Here is a 19,737-nt window from a genome sequence, read left to right on the forward strand (position 1 = left end):
TACATCAACTCATGATTCTTTTTCTTGAATTAGTGAACAGCTTTCGCTTACGGTACTCGATTCGTATTTTCCGATTCCCTTCGTCGTTCTTGACTTGGATGACAGGCTGTACTCTTCCAAGACGAGAATCGGCGAAACTCTTGAGAAGAACATTGACGGCGCGACCAATCATCTTCAATCGGGACGTGAAAACTCGCATTTTTGAGCTCCTTGTACCGCGAATGGTTGTCGATTCTCTCTTTGTGTTTGCTGATCCCGTATGCAGATTTCCTCTTGGAGAGATGCGGATTCGTACCGAACAAGGCCTCGAGCCTTCGCCGGAGGTGGCGGGCAGCGATGGCAAGCGGTTCGATGAATAGGCTCCATCGGTGCAGAAACAATTGAATCGTCGCCTTTTTCACTTTTACCCGCATCTTCCCCTCGATTCGGTGCAACTTTCGCACCGTGATGTGTCGGCAATCCGGGCGATCTCAAAGCCTTGGTTCGAGAACTCACTGATGATAGCAAGCCTAATAGTAGCACTATCATCCCCACCCTTCCATGGCGGTGGTCGTAGAATTGGGACAAGGACACTGAAGTTGCATGGCTCGTGTGGTGAGTTTGCGGGGTCCACCTCAAGAGCAAAGTAGCCATCTCCATATGCGGGACAAGAGAACCGAAAAGATTCGGGGGTGGACGATGAATTGCAACCGTAGAATAAGGTGGAATTGAGGTCGTCGGAAGTGGATTAGTAGAGACCGAAGTCCGAAGTGGTGTTGACATGTGTTCCAGCACATATATCGCCCGATCTGAAGAGCTCACCGGTGACGGAGAGCAGGGGGTTTCGAGCCCCGCGGGCGGTGGCGGCCGCCGGCGACGGTGGGCGGGTGGTGGAGAAGAAGGCAACGGCAGGCGGCGCCGGGGGGGGGTTGGAAAGTTATTACCATGTGTCAAAAATGGGTCAAAAATGAGTTTAGTTAAAACTCATTAAGACTCATATTTGAATAGGCTTTATAAGCTTAGATTTATATTTGACCCATTTTTTTATTTTGATGAATCCATACATAACCCAGGTGTGTAAAAGTAAGTTAAAAAATGAGTCGATGACCCATATTGACACCTCTAGATCCTACAATCCCAAAATTAATTTATCCGGCTAGCTAAAAAAAAAATTAATCATGACTGATATTTTTGTATATACGCGATAATTTATCACAAAAATATATAACAGGTTCCAACATGTCGAAATTACCTATTATTTTAGAAATGATGTGTTGATGTATCATATCGTGTCGTATAACGTTTAGATATAGATGTCGATGCTATTTGGGTTTAGAAAAGGGTGGCGGATCCGACCCGATTGCAGAACGGTGGCCACGTAAGACTCCATTTGGCCAGGACATCCGGCGGCTGTCTCTCAGCCAATGAGATCCCTCCGCCTCCATATTTCCCTCCTGCCACGTGTCCTCTTCTTCTCCACCCCTTCCCCCCCTCTCTTTCGCTCTGCTCTGCTCCACTCCAGTCCGCTCACTCTCTGCGCGCACACCGACGAAAACTTCACCATCTCTCTCTCTCTCTCTCTCTCTCTCTGTACTGCAACCCAAAGAACGATCTTCGATGAATGCCTAGGCGTCGCGCGTTGATGACCGATCGATCGGCCTCTTTGAATCGCAGCGACATCCATCGGAATGGCCGCCTCTCTGCTCTTCCCCGAGCTGGCCTTCCTCTCCACTCAAGCAACCGCCCCCACGCGCCGCCTCTCCGTCTCGTCTCGCTCTCTCTCCAGAACCGCCTTCTCCCGGAGGAGCAACAACCCCTCCGTCGCCAGAACCAGAGTCCGGGCCAGAGTCGTCAAGGAGGACGACGTGCTGCCTCAGGAGGCGCGCGAGACCGAGCTGGTTGAGAAGCTGAATGGCTACCCCTCGACCTGTAACGGAGCCGCCTCCCCGAGCTCGGGCGGAGGCGACGATGCCTATTCGAACGGTTCTGCTGGTCATTACGTGGAGGAGATGGGGAGCGCGGAGGGCAATGGGAGCTTGGTGAAGTATGCGAAGGGGAATGGCGGGCCGACGTCGCAGTTACTGAAGGAAGTGGAAGTGGTGGAGGCCACAGAGGAAGGGAGGAAGAGAAGGATCGAAGAGATTGGTAAAGAGGAGGCTTGGTTCAAGCAAAGTGGACCACAAGTTGAGGTAAAATAGAGAGAAAGTCTCAATTACAAAACAATGTTTTGCTTAAGCTACCTTTTCTGTGGTTTAGTCTTGCTTCTAGTGTAAGCGCAGAGCCCTTGTTCAAATTTAGAATTTTCTTTTCCGGAAGTACGGGGGGTTGCTAGTGCTTTTCATAGTGACGCCTATATCTAATGAAACTAGGAAGGGTAATTACTAGTAGGAGCTGGCTTCAGAATATATTTCTTCATTCTACATTTTGTTCATTGCATCACTAGAAGGACGTGGTGACTGGTCCCTTTTGTTACCAAACGACTGCTTGGAATTTGTCACGGCAGTTATGGATATAGCATCCTTGCCAAATGTAGGTCATCTTTCAATGGGGTAGCTTGTTAGATCTCTAGATAATGTTTGTTTTACTCCATAAAGCTGGAGGCATTAGAAGGATGGACTCGCCTGTAGACATGAGGTTTGCTTTACAAGTTCAGCCCCACTGCTTAAAGATGGTCATCGTCTGTTTTGGTGATCTTTGGACCTAAGATTTCCACCATCCACGAGTGACCAAGGGCATTCCAATTATACTGTCGGTTTTGTGGAGAGAGGAGCCGGGATTGATAAGAAATATCCCGTCTGTTACTGGAGATAAAGGATTGGCAGCAGTAGACCAAAAGGATCTATTGTAGGCAAAATTTTTAATAACAAGGCTATGTTTTTACCCAAAGAAGCAAGACAACATCTCTATTGTAGGCACATGTTAGCCTATTCAATTCTGAATCATCAATCAAGTATAGAGATGTTTTGGAAATTTCAATGAGAAACGGATCCTTGTTCTCGATAGTTGATACACTTCCTGCCTTGGTCAATCAACTAATCTTATTCTTGTTAGATATGATTGGTCATATCCTATAAACTCTCATTTGACCATAAAATCTACGCTGCCTCATACAGTTGGCCTTTTTTTTGGGGTGGGGGGTGGAGGTGGGGGTGGGGTGGGGTGATTATTTCCTATAAGGGAGAAAGCTACTACACACTTCGTATGGTCAGCTACATCAAAATTCTTGTAGTGCCTAATTTCCTGATCTTTAATGGAATTAACTTCCTTCTATTGCTATGAGAACATACAATTAGTTGCTTGAATGACAAATAAGAGTTTTATTTAACAGTGGGCACTATGGTGCTGGCATATGTAACCACAAAAAGGATAGGTGTTCGAAAGTTTCTGTGGCAGCTTCTACATTTCAAAATCCTGCTTGTGCCCGCACCTATAGCTATGAAAATTATGAATCGGATGCTGTGATATTATGCTTATGTATCTTGTGTTTCTTATCAGGTATCTGTTCAACCTGGTGGTCGGTGGAGTAGATTCAAAACATATTCAACCATTCAAAGAACAGTGGAGATATGGGGATTTGTTTTGATATTTATTTTTAGGGTTTGGTTGAGCAATCAGAAGTTCTCTTATCGAGGTACCAAGTTCATCTACAGTGTGTTATTTCTCAAGGTTTGAGACATGAAAAGCATCAATGACAATACCACTGGCTTTCATTCTGCTCCTCCAAATATTTCTCCTTTTCCTGTTTGACGGCATTGTTTTCTGCTGAGCTCACATGCTAACTTTAAAACCAGTTGTGTCACTATAGGTAGGGATGCCTTGCACTACCTTGACAAGTGTTTTCATAGAAATCTTCACACAATTGATTGAGCAGTTAAAGGGTGATACTATTGTGTACTTTTGCACTTTGAGATACACTTCTGGCACAAAATGACGGGTCATGAATTCCAGAGACCTTGTTTACATAGTATTTCTATTTTTAGATTCTTTAGCTTTTGCGATGCTTCGTAAGAGTTTTAGACCTCTGGTACTGAAGTTTGACCTTACTTTTTTGTCTAATTGAGTTGAGATTGTGAATGCAGGAGGAATGACTGAACCGAAAAAGGTCTTGCGGCGTAAGGTGCTTGCCAAATGGCTGAAGGAGAACATATTGAGACTGGGTCCGACATTTATCAAAATTGGACAGCAGTTCTCAACAAGGGTTGATATTCTTCCTCAAGAATATGTTGACCAGTTATCTGAACTTCAGGTTAGAATCGGTTATCATTAGTATGTTCCACAGTTTCTTGCCTAAGTGCTGGTACCCTCAATGACTGGCCTAGCTTGATGTGAAACTTCCCAAAGTACTCATGTCTTCTGATTCTATTTCTATTTATGTGCATTGGGTGTCTTCTTCTCCTAACTGCGCAACTTCCTGGCTGAATGCTTCTATTTCTTCTGCAGGATCAAGTTCCTCCTTTTCCATCTGAGACTGCTCTATCCATAGTCCAAGAAGAGCTTGGAGCTCCTTTGGAGAATATTTTTGACAGATTTGATTACGAGCCCATAGCTGCTGCTAGTCTCGGTATCAGCCTCGATTGTCCAAAATGCTAGTATGAGTTACCTGGAATATCATTGCTTAAATTTGCTTCTTGTCTTACTAACACCTTGTTTTAATAAAATATTGTGCAGGTCAGGTTCATCGAGCACGTTTGAAGGGACAGGAAGTAGTTGTTAAAGTGCAAAGGCCTGGTCTCAAAGATCTTTTTGACATCGATTTGAAAAACCTAAGGGTGAGGACCGTCAATATAAGATAATCCTGCCAAAAATATTCTTTTAGATAAAACTTCTTTCTGCCGCCTCATATGTGGCGATTCGATGCATGTAGGATGAATGCAATCCGCTTCTTTTGTTCTGTATTTTTGTGGAAAGATCTTGACAAATAAACTTAGATTCCCCTAGAATGAGCCTCAAGGACCGATTTATGTTCATATGATTGCTTTGGGGACTACCAGCTGGAGAGTATACTTCATGTTCCAAAGTTAATAACTAGGGTTTGAATACTGGTAAAGTATGGAGAGAACCCTGAAAGATGGTACTTATGGTGCTGTCAAAATTTATTGTTTGCTGCATCCCTTGTGAAGACGAATTTTTCTTCTTGCACCTACAGTCTATTTAGCTGACTGGGAAAGATCAAACTTGAGAATTTTGGCTGTATCTTTCTTACTTGACTGACTTACCGCTCCATGCTATCCTCTCGTATATTTTGGAAATTATTATGTTCTGTATGATCATGAATACATGCATGGTGCATGCATAATAATTTAAAATACCTTTAATTTGGACAAAAATACCCCTTTTTTTTTCTCCATCCCTAATTTTTTTAGTCTCAGCTTGTTTTCTGTCTATTAGCCTGTATTTTGGGAATTGTTACTTGATACTTATTCTTCTAGTCGATGCCTCTCGCTCTCTCTAGTCCTTTTACGTTCATATTTTGGACTTGGTGGATCATCGCGAAATCACATCAATCGATATTTTTGAAGTTTCTTTTTTATTTCCCATTTCTTCTTGTAGGTGATTTCTGAATATCTTCAAAAGATCGATCCAAAGTCAGATGGTGCCAAAAGGGATTGGGTTGCAATTTATGATGAGTGTGCAAGTGTATTGTACGAGGTATTGTAGTTCATCTATATGTTTTATTTAGTTTGTGAATTCCTTTTGTGAATTTTCTATCATAATTTGAACTTTAAGAAGCAAAAAATATGAAATATCTCGGGACGCATTGGATTGCAATGTAGAATTGATGATGAAGTTATACAAAAGCAGGAATGCATAGTCTGGAAAGTAACTGATACTTTGGCAGGAATTTAGTGAAGGCAGAATATTATCTAGCATAGGAAGGGCAGACTGCATGTAACACTAGGTTGTGTGGGTAGATATGGTTGCTTACAATATTTTAGTCGATCCAGATTGTGGTTTGTCATTGATTTGTTAGAGGAGCATAATTTGAATTGCTATGATTCCTTATGGATGTTGCTTCTATTTACTTTTGAGAATCACTGACAACAGGAAATTGATTACACCAAAGAAGCTGCTAACGCAGAGTTGTTTGCTAGTAACTTCGGGCACATGGACTATGTGAAAGTCCCTTCAATTTTCTGGGAGTACACGACACCCCAGGTTCCACACTGAGTGTTTATAAAACTTCAATGATTTTATATGCACCTTTGTTTATTTCAACCAAATCATACATTACAACTGATGCCAATCTGATTATGATTATGTCTTCTGTACCTACACAAATTTAGGTTTTGACCATGGAGTATGTTCCAGGGATTAAAATAAACAAAACACAAGCTATTGATCAGCTGGGGGTAGATCGGAAAAGGTTTTATTTCTCTCTCCTGAATTTTGACAATATTTTCTGCTGCTGTGATCGAAATGATGCTTGTTGCTCTTGTGCTATTCATTTTTCTGTCTGATAAGCAATGTGCTAAGTTCTGGTTTGTTAATTGCAGATTGGGACGATATGCTGTTGAATCCTATTTGGAGCAAATTCTTTCTCATGGTTTTTTCCACGCTGATCCTGTGAGTGCTGTAAAATGTCTTTAGTTGCTTTCCTGAAGCGCGATCTTTAAGTTTGATGCTGCTAAAACCTTTCTTAGTTCTTGCATCTCCCATCTAACTCATAATGTCCAACATGTAAAGCTCAAAGCTGGTCATTCTATCTAACAATTTTTAATTCACCGTTTCAGCATCCAGGAAATATTGCCGTTGATGATGTCAATGGTGGACGGTTGATATTCTATGATTTTGGAATGATGGGAAGGTAAATAATGGACCTTATGTGTTGCCATCTTTTCTCTTAGTAGGATCAGGAACTTAATAATTCAAGCTTGTGTGAATGTGTCTTGGAACATTATCGTTTGTGTTGCTGACCTGCAGTATAAGCTCGAACATCCGAGAAGGTTTGTTGGAAGCATTCTATGGTGTCTATGAAAAGGACCCAGACAAGGTGATTAAGTCATAAAGTGGCAGAAGTGGTTCACTTCCCAAATTTAGTATGTTGCCTGCAGTAATGATTTTACTACTTACAAGTTTCTTTCTTGGCACAGGTCCTTCAGGCAATGATTCAAATGGGCGTTCTTGTGCCAACCGGGGACATGACAGCTGTCAGAAGGACTGCACAGTTCTTTCTTAACAGGTGTGCTGCTGTTGTTATCCTTTCTTTTAACTCCCTATCTTTCTGCAATCTGTTTGAAAGTATGGTGATGCTGATGCCAAGAGTGCTGTTTTCAGTAACGATTTTGAACTGCGAATTTTTAAACAGAAAGGGTTTGCTCCACGTTTCTCATCCTTCCGTATCTCTGGTTGTTACATGAGAAATGTGTATTATTGGACTTGCATTTGAGTTTTTAGGTATCAATTTGTCCACTGGGTGTAAAGCAACTGTTGCATGATGGAGAAAATGATTTCATTTGTCAACTTTACTGAAGCTTTATGTTGCAAGTGTTTGTTGACTTTATTTTTGAGAAGTGAGCATGTGTCGAGGGTCAGGCTTGGATATCGGATGGAAAAGATAGAATTAGTATCCTTGCTGGCTGATTCAAGAAGCTGCTGGCCCCATATCCTTAAAAGGCAATGAGATCGTATGCATTTTTCACGTATGTGGTCTGTCAAAGTATCACCTAGAATAAGATTTCAAGAACTCTTCCCAATTTGCCTGATACATGGATTACTTTGTAAGGGAGTCTTCCAACTGGCAGGAATGCGCAGCTTTAGTTAAATAGAAATGCCAATCAAAGAACTTGAGAACTTTGTCGTTTTGACTTCTTGTAGTCTGCAGAGATTTCAATCCTACATTCGTAGATGATGTCTTCTTTGGAGTTTGGGTTAAGGACGTGTTTTTCTGTTAAGCTTCCACTTAGACGTCTTTGTGAGTAAAGGGGTGTTGCGGAAGTGCAACATCATGTGGAGATGAGATATGTCTCACATGGTCTTGCCTTTCTGCTACAGCCAAAAGGCAAGGTCGCGCATTTCTTCCTCATACGGAAGACCTATGGCGGTTAGCTAATGCTTTTTATGTGAGGAAGAGGCTGAATCTGCAGGACATTTTTTTTTTCCTTTTTCATGGACGAGACATGTTAGGGAGTTGGTCTGCTCTTTCATAATGACTTCGGTCACAGAAAGGTCTATTTGGCATTAAGGTTGAGAATCAATTATTTGTCTTATAACTCTTGCCATCTTTTGGAACGTAGGGGTAGAAAAGTATAACTATACGAGCGTACTTGATGGAAAGGGAACTCATCATAATATTGGTTCATGAATAGTCAGTGTTATGATTGTTGTTGTTGTCGTGTTGTTGTCCTACATCGGTTGTAAATGAGTCCCGTATGCTCTTTATATTCATATGGTCTTCCTTCACCTATAAGCTTAAGCTTTTGGGTTGGACTTTCTAACATAGCATGACAACCAGTGTTATCCCTTTTTGCGATCGTGCGTCCGCCCCCCATTAGTCAATTTCTATGTGCTTAAGTTGTTGTGTTGTTGTCCCACATCGGTTGTAAATGGGTCCCGTATGCTTTTTATATTCATATAGTCTTCCTTCACCTAGAAGCTTAAGCATTTGGGTTGGAACCCTTGCTCTTTGTATTCATGTGGTCTTCCTCCATCTATAAGTTTAAGTTTTTGAGTTGGACTTTCTAACAATATTCATGGACTACTAGCTTTTATTGAACTCACATATATTGTACCGTAAATTAGTTGGTAGGTGTTGCCGGTTCTTGGTCTTTGTTAAACTATGCCGCATTGTTTATCCGTGTTTCAATGGGGTCTCTATTCATGTAGTTTCTCTCCACTTATTGGTTTAAGTATGTGGGCTAGACTTTTATGATATAGTAACAGAGCCAGATTTTGCTCCAAATTTATTTTTCATCCGAGGCTCCTTGTTAGGCAATTTCACATGACATACTCAATTCGGTCTGCTCGCGAGAGGGGGGTGCTAAAGTATCCTACATCGCTTATCTATGGGATTGTAGTGGGTCTTATATTCATGTAGTCTCCCTCCTAAATTAGCTTAAGTTTTTTGGTTAGACTTTCTAACAATGTTGAAGGATGTAATTTTTTGTCTAAGTACCTAAGAATGAGAAGGAAAATAATGTCGGGCTGAATTCTAGCAACTGGCCGTCAACCTAAGTTAGGCGGTGATTGGGGGGGGTCCGAGATTGAAATTCAACATAGAATGCACACAACAAGGGGAAAAAAGAAAAATTGAAGAAACTCTCTATCTTAATAAAATAATAATTGAGAATGACTTGCGAGATGTACCTCAAAGTGGTAAGATTCTGTGAATCCGGCACAAGGAAGAAAGCAGGTCGAAGTAAAAATCGAGGATGACATAATTGAAAGTCATTTATATGTACGTGCTGTACCATGGATTTAGAAGGTGAATTTTGGTAAAAAATGTGGTATTATAGGAGTTATACAAAGCGAAATACGTTAATGGAAATAAATGGTTGTAAAACAGTAATTATCCGTTTTCAATTGGGAGAGATGCTCTCGCTCCTGGTAATTGTATTGAAGCGCAGATCGAATTCGAAGCCCTTTTCGATGAATGCTTAAAAGAATCACTGGCCGACCTTGACCCCTACTATTTGGAGGTCATATCAATCAGTTATCATGTGAGCATTTGCTAGAAATGATGATAATACGTAACACTCAAAGAGTGATTTAGCATCCCATGCAAGATCTGGCGAAATGGACTTGCCAATTAAGTCATAGTATAATCGAACAGTGAACACTTGGCACATATCTAGAGGATTTAGTCTCCAAGATTCAATTTACTAATATTGCATAATGTATCAACACGCATATATCAACACGTAAATACCTAAGCATTCAGGTTTTCTTTTTCTTGCTTCAGTCAATTACTGTAACAAGCAATCACTTACCTAAATTGTACTACTTGTTGAGAAATTTCGTGGTCTCACACTAATTCCACCTTTTGTAGTTTCGAAGAGCGTCTTGCTGCACAAAGAAGAGAAGCAGAGATTGCAACGGCAGAACTAGGCTTTAAAAAGCCCCTGAGCAAGGAGGAAAAGATTGAGAAAAAGAAGCAAAGGCTTGCTGCAATAGGTACTTCCAACATATTGATCTTACTTGTTCTCTTAGAGTACTTGCTTAATTACCTAAACGAAATGGATGTGCCGACTGAAATGTAGGAAGTATGAATTTCGTTCTATATTCCTGTCTCACTGAAGTGGTTTTGGCTTTGTAGTTTGTACAGGAGGAAACAAGCATGAAATCTATATTAAAACTAGCACTTCTAGAGCCTCTTCAGTTATTTCCCTCAATGTAGCATATGCTAATAATTAGTTGTCATTGACAGTTATCTTTCACTTTAGCCAAGGTAAAAACTGTTCTGCCATTGGAAGGCCCCATTTCTTTTTCTTTTTATTCATAAAAGAAAAATCTGTTCTGCCGATTCTCTGCTGGTTCTCCAGGTTCCAAGGTGTCCCACTTACTTCCATTACTTGTTCCATACGCAAAAGAATTTCAAAGTTTGAATAACTCTAGTAGAGTCTAGAAGAATTGAATATGGTTTGTAGAGTATAGACTACTTAAAAGGTCTGAATTAAGGTATCAAATTGAATATCCTTGAATTATGTACTGTAATTATTGTTTACACCAGAGCCATCTCTGCTCTATCTGCAAGAAGCTGAGAATCACTGCATTGCAGTGGGCAGAGATGGGTAACAAGTACCATGATAATGCCTGCTTACCTGCATGCAGCATGGCCTTTTTTTATTAGTTTGAATGTATAACTTGTACAGTAACCTGATAGCATTTTACATGTGTGGTATGAGGTGAAATGCATGTTGCTAATAGCTACTGTTACCTTGATCAGGAGAAGATTTGTTAGCCATTGCTGCAGATCAGCCCTTCCGATTTCCTGCAACATTTACATTTGTTGTGAGAGCATTTTCAGGTACTGTGCCAATGAACTATACTGAGCTTGTTGCGTTATGAAAAAACTGGACTGAGAAGCTGTGTTACCTCCCCAGTGTTGGATGGCATTGGGAAAGGTCTGGATCCTCGATTTGATATAACTGAGATTGCTAAACCGTGAGTATCCCTTTTGGTTATTGATCTATGTTCAAAATGGAGTATCCTTTTTGGCAGAGATTCATTTCTGTAGAGTTCGTACTTCTTTCTCAAGATGTTCGAATCGGCAATTCTTTCCGCTTGTAATGTTTTCGTATTTTAATATGTAGTTATGCACTGGAGTTGCTAAAATTTCGTGAAGCTGGTGTTGAAGTCATTCTGAAGGCAAGTCCGGGTAGCTTACTTTCTGATATTTAGTGGTGCTGCTCTTTGAATCCTACATGACAGTCTTAAATGGCATTTCAGGACTTTAGGAAGCGATGGGACCGCCAATCTCGTGCATTTTACAACTTATTTAGACAGGCTGACCGAGTTGAAAAGCTTGCAGAAATCATCCAGCGACTGGTAATTTCAGCGCTGTCCCTCCTCGTTGTACACTAAATCTTCCAGATCTTAGGTTACATTGCTTAAAAATTTCAATGCAGGAGCAAGGTGACCTCAAGCTCAGGGTTCGGACTTTAGAATCTGAGAGGGCCTTTCAACGAGTTGCAGCTGTCCAGAAGACAGTTGGCAATGTGAGTTTCACTGGTAGTCCTGTTCTGCTAGCTTATTGTTAACTTTTGCGAAAGAACCACAGCAATTAAAGAGGTCTTGAAAGGGCATGGTCATTTCGTTTGTCTAACTCTAAACTTTCCTTGCAAAACATGCGCTGTGAATGGAGATCTATCATCCCATCAATGTCTTGTGATTTGTGCAATTAAACATGCTAGATATGAAAATATAAGGTCTTCTAGTCCTTGTAGTAACTTTAGATAGATAAATGTACATGCCCTTTTCTGAGAGATATTATGAGAAAGCCTTTATTAACTGCTTCAACTGGGGGCACATGCCAACTAGAAACAAAACAAACAAGGATAACCTGCGTTCAGTTCTGTAAATGTAACTTCAGAAACCATACTGGAATAAAAATCACTGATCTACTTTTTCTTTGGGGGAGGGGTTTGCTGATGCTACCAACTACTTGCAATCTTGCATATGCATGTTTCGCTTTTTTCCTTTTGGTGTCAAATGCACATTGATGAATAGATATTCGTGCTAAGATTATTACTGGCAAAAGCTACCTACCCCAGGAATCATTTGAACTCAGTTCATTTCGCATCAGAACATTGTTTAAAATTTGTACCCACGAGAGATGCTAAGATCCCTGATTGTGACTAATCTTGGCCAATCACCAGGCTGTGGCTGCTACAAGCCTGATGAACCTTGCAACAATTCTGTATCTCAATTCGATTCGAGTAAGCTACTGGTTATCTTTTTCCCTTTATGCAACTTGTTCTCTCTTTTCTGTTATTCTCTAGTCATTGTTCTGAACTTGCCCTTATAGGCGCCTGCCGTAGTAGCAACTGTTCTATGTGCATTTTTCGGATTCCAAGTTCTCTTCGGCCTTATAAAGGTGAAAAAGTTGGATCAAAGGGAGAGATTGATTACAGGAACTGCTTAGACATTGGGTGTGCAAATTCTTTTGCAGGTACAATTCTAAAGTTTCTGCAATGAATTTGGTCCAATGAGTTCTTCTTAGTGCGTTGTGAATTCTGCTGCAGGTGTATAGGATTATTGAAACGTAAGAAGCTGCTCCTGAGTGCACTTACAAACATTTCGAGGGGAGCCGAAAATCTGTTGGGGAGTTGTTATAATTCACCTCTTCAATTCAACTGGATAATCAGCATGCGACTGATTCTTTAACTGTACATGTGAGGAATATTATTGAAATGCAACAAACTAATCTTTTGGGCCATTCCGTGAAGTTTATCTGCTTAAGTAGCCCACTATCAGGCTTGCCCGCCTTTTGACAGATAGGCCTGTGCCATAATAAGCAAGTTTAGTACTAGAAACTTCGAGTTGAACGCAGAGCAGTCTTGAAGTTGTAATTGTCATTTGTCAAGTTTTGGGTAGTTCGACCTTTCGAACATGTGGCAGGTGATGTGTAACAGAACTTGTATAACCCAGTAACATATAGAGGGCTATTTAGTGACAACATTCGTGTACTAATTGTACACATCTCGGGCCACTTACCTGTCTCTCTTCTACTCTTGCTTGTGTGACTCTCTGCTGTGATAGGTAGGGAAGCTGTTTGTAATTGCTTCCAATCCTGGTTATCTACAGGTTACTCTTGCAATCTCCCTCCCTCTCCCTCTCTCTCTCTCTCTCTCTCTCTTTCTAGTGCACACTCATATCTGTCGTGTTAGGAGGTTTCACAATGGGAATTTTAGGCAGTCTATTCCAGCCGTAGCAGATTGCTACAATACGGAAGCATGGAATAGTCTTTTCGGTGCAGATGGTTGAGGAATAAATGAGGTATTTCTTGAGCGACCTTGGCCATTTATTTCCACAGGTTCTCAATCATCTTCTAAATTCATCGCAAGTTAGTTTTTCTCTAATGATTGCTGAAGTTGTAACAGCAGCTCTTGGCAAGTAGCGTGTGCGCTTACTCATTTCCTGCTTCTGCATTACAGTAGACTTGTTGAGATCGAGATTGCTATCTCATAACTAGTAAAGGCACGTGCTTTGCACAATAATCCACTTATAAAATGTAACATCACCATTTGAGTAATGGTGCTTTTCACTTTGTACTATGACTGAGAAAATGACGTTCGGTGCGAGAACAAAAAAAGGCCTGACCGAGTGACCGTTACTCACATGGTTATTTCATCAGAAGATGTGTCCTGAATACAATTTGTCTCTCAGCTCGGCTATTTGTCCACATGCATTTCACATTTGATTAATGATATTCGCGTGTAATTAAATAACCAGTTTATACGGGGATGTATGGTGCGTGATGTCTGATGTGTATAGAGAGTCCCTTGCATCTCTTTGTGTAAGGTAGACATGGCCACGGGCCAATTTGGGCCCGGAACCGGCCCGTGGAATAACCGAAACCGGCCCGTTGACTGGGATCTCCGGTTCCAAACCGGAACCGGTCTGGCCCCTCACGAGCTGGTTACGGTTTAAAAAAATTCGGAACCGGCCCGGAACCGATGGTTTCGAAGAGGTTCCGAACTGCCAAAAAAACAAAAAAAAAAAAAGCAAAAGGGGAAAAGAGCCAACGAACCGGAACTGCCGGTTCTTTTCCCCCCCGACGGCCCAAAATTGGGCTGAATCGGAACCGGGACCGCCCCTTCAAGGGTCGGTTCCAGTTCAAGCATGGCCACGAACCGGAACCGCCGGTTCATGAATCGGAAGCGGCGGTTCACGGCCCGTGGCCATGTCTAGTGTAAGGCAAGGTTTCTCAATTTGTGTCGTCGGGCCATTCCGTTTTCGGTCTCAGAAAGGTTACACCGTCACAAAAGGCACACATTCGCCAAACCTGGCAAGACGCTTTTAAAGGAAGGCTGAAATGAGAAATACACACATATGTGACTTTCTCCTTCTCCACCATACTATTTTTGCTTTTGAGTTTGAGTTTTGGTTGAAATATCGTGTCCTTGTATGGGCACTGTAGCCTAGAGTTTGTATTTCCGTTAATGCCACTTGCACCATAACGGAAAAATAACTATCTTGAAGAAAGTTTTCCGGATGTGTGTCTCTCGCTCCAATCTATATTTCTCTGCTGTCTTCGTTCGGTTTGATCCGATTTTCTCCGTTTTCTATTCTAATATTGGTGTACATTTTTGAATCCGTAGTCCTATAACACGGAAAGTGGTTAGAATCCCTCGGGTGGTCCTAAAAAATGCCTCTGGATCATGGTGATATTCTTGTCTACTCCATCATGGGTGTGGTGGAACCCAAGAACATTGACTAAATTGTGCTTGGAGCCATGTTAGACGAACACCATACAAGACAACATTAAATCGTTTACAAATCTTCTCTTGTTAGGTACCCAATGTGTATGTTGATACAGAGGAGAAGTTTATGTTGGAGTGGTGAATAATCTTCCGTTCCGGACTGTCAGTTTGCCCCGAAGATTCGGAGCTTCGAACTTCTTGGAAGACTTGCTAGAGTCCTCGCACACACGCTAATCGGCCCCATAAATCAATAACACGAAAGTGGACTGATCTAGGCACCACGAAGACCCCCTTGTTTTACAGGGAGTGATGACGTTGTTGTCCCCATGAATCGATTCTTCATCTTGACCTAATCTCGAAAGATTGTTAAGCTGAGCACGATTTGAACTTGAAAGTTCTTGTGCTTGCAAAGGTTGAACAGTTTCTTAGTCTTGTCAAATACGTGGTTACCTTTAAGAATGAAAAGAACTGTAGCCAGTGCCAACTAAAAGAAAATTGATAATCGGAATAGGAGTTACATCAATCTTTATAGAATCATATCCTTAATTATAATTACAAGCATTGATAAGATTAGAAGGAAATCCTCATTATTACGATGCGGACACACACTCATACAGACCCAAAAGAGTCCGGTGAATACGAGGAAAGCGCCGGCTTCTCACTGTTTCATCGAACTGTACTAGTTCATACTGCGTTTGCCAAATCTATACATAAAAAGAGATTTGATGCTGTAGCAATTACTTGTCATATCTCAGCCACACTCAGAAAAGCATGTGCGTTACAAAGCTGTGTGATTAAAGAATGGCCTCGCCCCCTAAAGTAAGAAGTCCTGAACAAGGATTGACTTTCTCACCCCAAAAAGGTCAACTAGTTAATGGTCTTGCGAGCACCAACATACAAGGAAACCTGCTGTAAATGACCCTTTAACGTTGCCAACTAGTAAAAGAAAGTTGTCGTACTTAGGGTCACATTAAGAGGTGATATGATACATCATGACCTATGAATCTCCTCTCCAATCCCATGATGTAATACTGAGAAATGACTTAGCCAAAACTCATTAATTTGAGTAATTTTGGCCAGCTTGGACATTGAAGCTCTGCATACCGAACTCTCTATATAAACTCCCTTCTCGTCACTTCAGCCTTGACATAACAAACCGAGGACTATAGTCTTCTCTGCCTCTTAATCCTACCTTGGATTGTCTTGCGTGATTCTTCTCATACCCCATGGCAAAGAAACCGAGCTTGGGTCGCCAGAAAATCGCCATCTCGAAAATTCCCAAGAAAAACCATCTCCAAGTGACATTCTCGAAACGGAGATCCGGGCTATTCAAGAAAGCGAGCGAGCTCTGCACTCTCTGCGGGGTCGACATCGGAATCATAGTCTTCTCTCCCGCCAGCAAGGTCTTCTCCTTTGGTCACCCAGAAGTCGAGTTCATCGTCGACCGGTTCCTCGCCCAGGACCCCACGGCCCCCGACTCGGGCGAGTGCCGGCTCATCGAAGCTCACAGGAACGCGAACCTGCGCGACCTCAACGCGATATTGACTCGAGTACTCGACGAGCTGGAGGCAGAGAGGAAGCGGGGGAGGCGCTGGATGACATGAGGAGAGCGAGCCGAAGGCAATGTTGGTGGGAGGCACCCATTGACGAACTCGGATTATGTGAGCTTGAGCAGTTGGGAGGGTCAATGGAGGAGCTCAAGAAGAATGTGATGAGATGGATCAACGAGTTGATGGTGGACTCCTGCTGCACAAACGGAGAAATCGCCTACGAGAGCAAGCCTCCTGAAGTGAACGGTGCATACAATCTTGGCCAAGTCTACAATTTCCACGACCAAAATGGACTCTTTTGATGCGCCTAACGTGTGCTCTTTTCCCTTTTGGTTGTTTTGTCCAGTGTCTCGCTTGACATGCCTTGTCGATCCTTTTTGCTTTCGGCTTCTGAATTTCTGTGTCTCGTGATTCGGATGTTGTATAAATAACGTTGGACCGATCAAATTCGAGAAATTCGTTCTTGTTGGTGCCAGTAGAATTTGCCAAGTTCGAATCTTTACTTGATTTGTTCATGTTCTGAGGCCCTCTTCATGGATTCAGACATGGCTTCAGATGTTTATCTTTGAGACATAAATAAAAACTTTGATGTCGACCAGGAAAAAAAAATGTCTGAAAGGGTCAATGCTTAGTTATTGCTGCAATTATTCATTTTTGGTGAACGTTATATAGCTCTACCCAATTATGTCCCCTTTCAGTGTTTAAGACCATTTTAAATTTACTTTAATCCGCAAGTGAAAAAAAAAAAATCAATCCTTTATAGATTTGCTTGATAGTGAAGCAATCAAGAGTGCAGACGCTTATTCCGACAGGAATCGGATTAAATCAACAGGAAATAGAGATCCCAGAATTCATACTAAGATACCTTGTTTTCATTGTTGACAATAGCATCAAAATGATCCTGATTGGGACAAACAATTGAAGTCCAACGTATATCAAGATTAGCCACCATATATTTGGATTGCTTCACATTGCAATTTCTGTAACATGAGTGACATTACTCAAATCAGGCCGTCCAAATGAAAATGAACGGTCTGATTTGAGCCACGTCATGTGTTGAAAGGGAGAGAAAAAATGTGAGCGGGACTTTTTTTGAGGTTTCAAAAATTTTGAATCCCAAACGTGGCTCAAATCAGGCCGTCCATTTTCATTTAGACGGGCCTGATTTAAGTAATGTCACGCATGTCACAAAAATCCCAACGTTAAGCAATCCATATCCTAGCTGCCATACCCCTTACATGAATTAGTTCCTCTTAATTCTCAGCAATCGTCATCTTTCAAGGGGTTGGGTTTAAGGACAGAATTTAACATCTTCAACTATAGCATATTCATAGACTATTACTAATCAACTGATTCATTTGCAACTTTCTTCTTTGGTGATGATACCTTTACTTCATCAATAATTCTCCAAACGTCCCTAATTGAGGAAATAATCAAGACACAGAGTGAGCTAAGATTAGCCATTTTCATCTTGTTAAACTGAGCTTCTCAGTTGGAATGGCCAAATTGCTTCCTGAAAAATGTGTCAGCCTGTGCTTGGGAGTTTGCTCACAAGGCAAAAGCAGGGGTATTTGTTCTGGAAAAATCATGGAGTTGAGAGCTCAGCTCTGAAGCATAGCAACTGTTTGCCGAAAAATTTGACTGAGACATAGTCGAAGATCGATAAGTTAAAAGGCACAAACTCTTAATACCACAATCCTGAAGCAAACCCATGTCTTGAGCTTCAGAGAAATTACAAGATGATTAGCTAGGGGAGAGAGTTGGTGTATATGTAGTCTGCATTCTCAAGAAGCTCCTCTTCAGCCTCCTTGCCATGTCTGGCTTCCAAATCACCACTCGCCTTGCCGCTCTCTGCGCTTACTCTCTGCACAGTTCAAGCACTACAAGTTGGTAAAAAAGAGAGAAGGGTTATCATGACGTACGTTTGCTTCTTGCCGGAGATTGATATAAGTTAAATGGAGTCCCTATCGCCCGCCTTAAAGAACCAAATATGAAACTTCATACACCGTAAAGTTCATAGAGAGAGAAATCATGAGACCCACCATGTTGTTGGAGTTTGAGGAAGCTACAGCTCCATTATACATCTGAGACTTCCCACAAGCAGGAGGCATCACACCCAAGAAGGAAGCCAGAAGCAAGAGACAGAGGAAGCTACTGATTGAACACCTCATTGCTGGTTGTTTATGGAAGCAAGACCTTTCTGTTCCACTTGCTGTATACACCCACGTGTAGAAGAGCGAGAGGGAGGGAGAGAAGAGGATCAGGGGACCATCTTGATGTGTTCTTTTGACTGCCTCGAATCAAGGAACAAAACCCTTGACAAAACTTTTAATACTACCTAATCTGATCTTGATGTTCCCACGAGTCGGTGGGTTAAAAGCTTCCGGCGCCTTTGACCTGTCTCCTGATTCCGCAGCAAGGAGCACTACCTTCAAGAGCGTTGGGTTGGCTCTGCCCTGCTGTTTCTACAGTAAAATATGTTTGTCTGACATAAACAAATAAAGCAAGATGGAATTTGTTTTAGGGGCGAGCATGGTTTCAGGATAGAATCGAGAATCGGAGAATCGAACCGGTGACAATACGGTAAGCTCCACCTAGAACCTGAAAAAAACTGAGAACCGCTCACCCAATCTCATGAGTTTGGATTCTTTAGGACTTTTACTCTATACATGATCCGTGTAAAGTAGGAGTGAGTGGTTTCAATTTTCGTACAAATTCTAAGCTGAAACCTACTCGTCCGAACATGTTTCTTATTTGTTGAAACCTGAAACATCCCCTACCTACTTTGGAACCTGAAACTTACTCCGTCGCAAGTTCCAAGGTCTATTTTTAATTGAACAATTGCATTGAATCATCACCTTTAATGACCATCATTTACTGCTACAATTCACTGAACACAACTCATATTTAGACACACGAATAAAGCTGAAACATTAACAAAGTAAAAGTCTCAATCATAAATATCGTCAAAAATAAAACTCAAGCTAAAGTTTATAGATTGCACACTCATTATCGGAAGGCATCAAATGTCACAGGATCACGCGAAAAGATATATCAAGAAAAACAAAAAAAAACTGGTTAATTACAAAATCTAGGTTCTACTTATCTGGAGCTATTTCAAGTTTCAGGTTCTACCCTAAAACCATACTCACTCTACATTGGATTCACACAAATTGTCTTGGATATATCCAAGCCCTACATTTGATCAGAATCCGTACCTTCGTATGCATAATAGCTGAGCCGAAAGGTTTGCATACTTCTAGTTATAACAAGATAAAATAGAGTAGCATAGGAAATGATGTCTCAAAACTTAGAGCTAGAGTTGCATTAGAAGCTTGTCCTTTTGT

At 41.5% G+C, this 19,737-nt stretch overlaps 1 protein-coding gene, 1 long non-coding RNA gene and 1 pseudogene across 2 annotated transcripts; 2 read left to right on the forward strand and 1 right to left on the reverse strand.

Moving 5' to 3' along the window:
• Positions 1 to 1,479: 1,479 nt before the first annotated feature.
• On the forward strand, positions 1,480 to 13,130 carry LOC115738832 (protein ACTIVITY OF BC1 COMPLEX KINASE 8, chloroplastic). The gene is made up of 21 exons (XM_030671561.2): positions 1,480 to 2,168; positions 3,475 to 3,610; positions 4,059 to 4,225; positions 4,420 to 4,540; positions 4,648 to 4,748; positions 5,530 to 5,628; positions 6,025 to 6,135; positions 6,264 to 6,343; positions 6,474 to 6,543; positions 6,711 to 6,784; positions 6,901 to 6,970; positions 7,071 to 7,159; positions 9,965 to 10,089; positions 10,862 to 10,942; positions 11,019 to 11,079; positions 11,229 to 11,283; positions 11,365 to 11,463; positions 11,544 to 11,633; positions 12,294 to 12,353; positions 12,443 to 12,586; positions 12,660 to 13,130. Exons 1-20 carry the CDS (start codon positions 1,668 to 1,670, stop codon positions 12,557 to 12,559), a joined length of 2,307 nt encoding a protein of 768 aa, XP_030527421.1. The 5' UTR covers positions 1,480 to 1,667; the 3' UTR covers positions 12,560 to 12,586; positions 12,660 to 13,130.
• On the reverse strand, positions 12,961 to 13,400 carry LOC125313579. Its single transcript, XR_007197243.1, has 2 exons — positions 13,162 to 13,400; positions 12,961 to 13,131 (listed from the first exon to the last, which is right to left on the reverse strand). It is a non-coding gene; the product is annotated as an uncharacterized LOC125313579 (long non-coding RNA).
• Positions 13,401 to 15,928: 2,528 nt separating this feature from the next.
• LOC115738834 lies at positions 15,929 to 16,999 on the forward strand (annotated as a pseudogene).
• The last annotated feature ends 2,738 nt before the right edge of the window (positions 17,000 to 19,737 follow it).

This window comes from Rhodamnia argentea, chromosome 1 (genome assembly GCF_020921035.1).
Source record: "Rhodamnia argentea isolate NSW1041297 chromosome 1, ASM2092103v1, whole genome shotgun sequence".
Taxonomy (NCBI): Eukaryota; Viridiplantae; Streptophyta; class Magnoliopsida; order Myrtales; family Myrtaceae; genus Rhodamnia; species Rhodamnia argentea.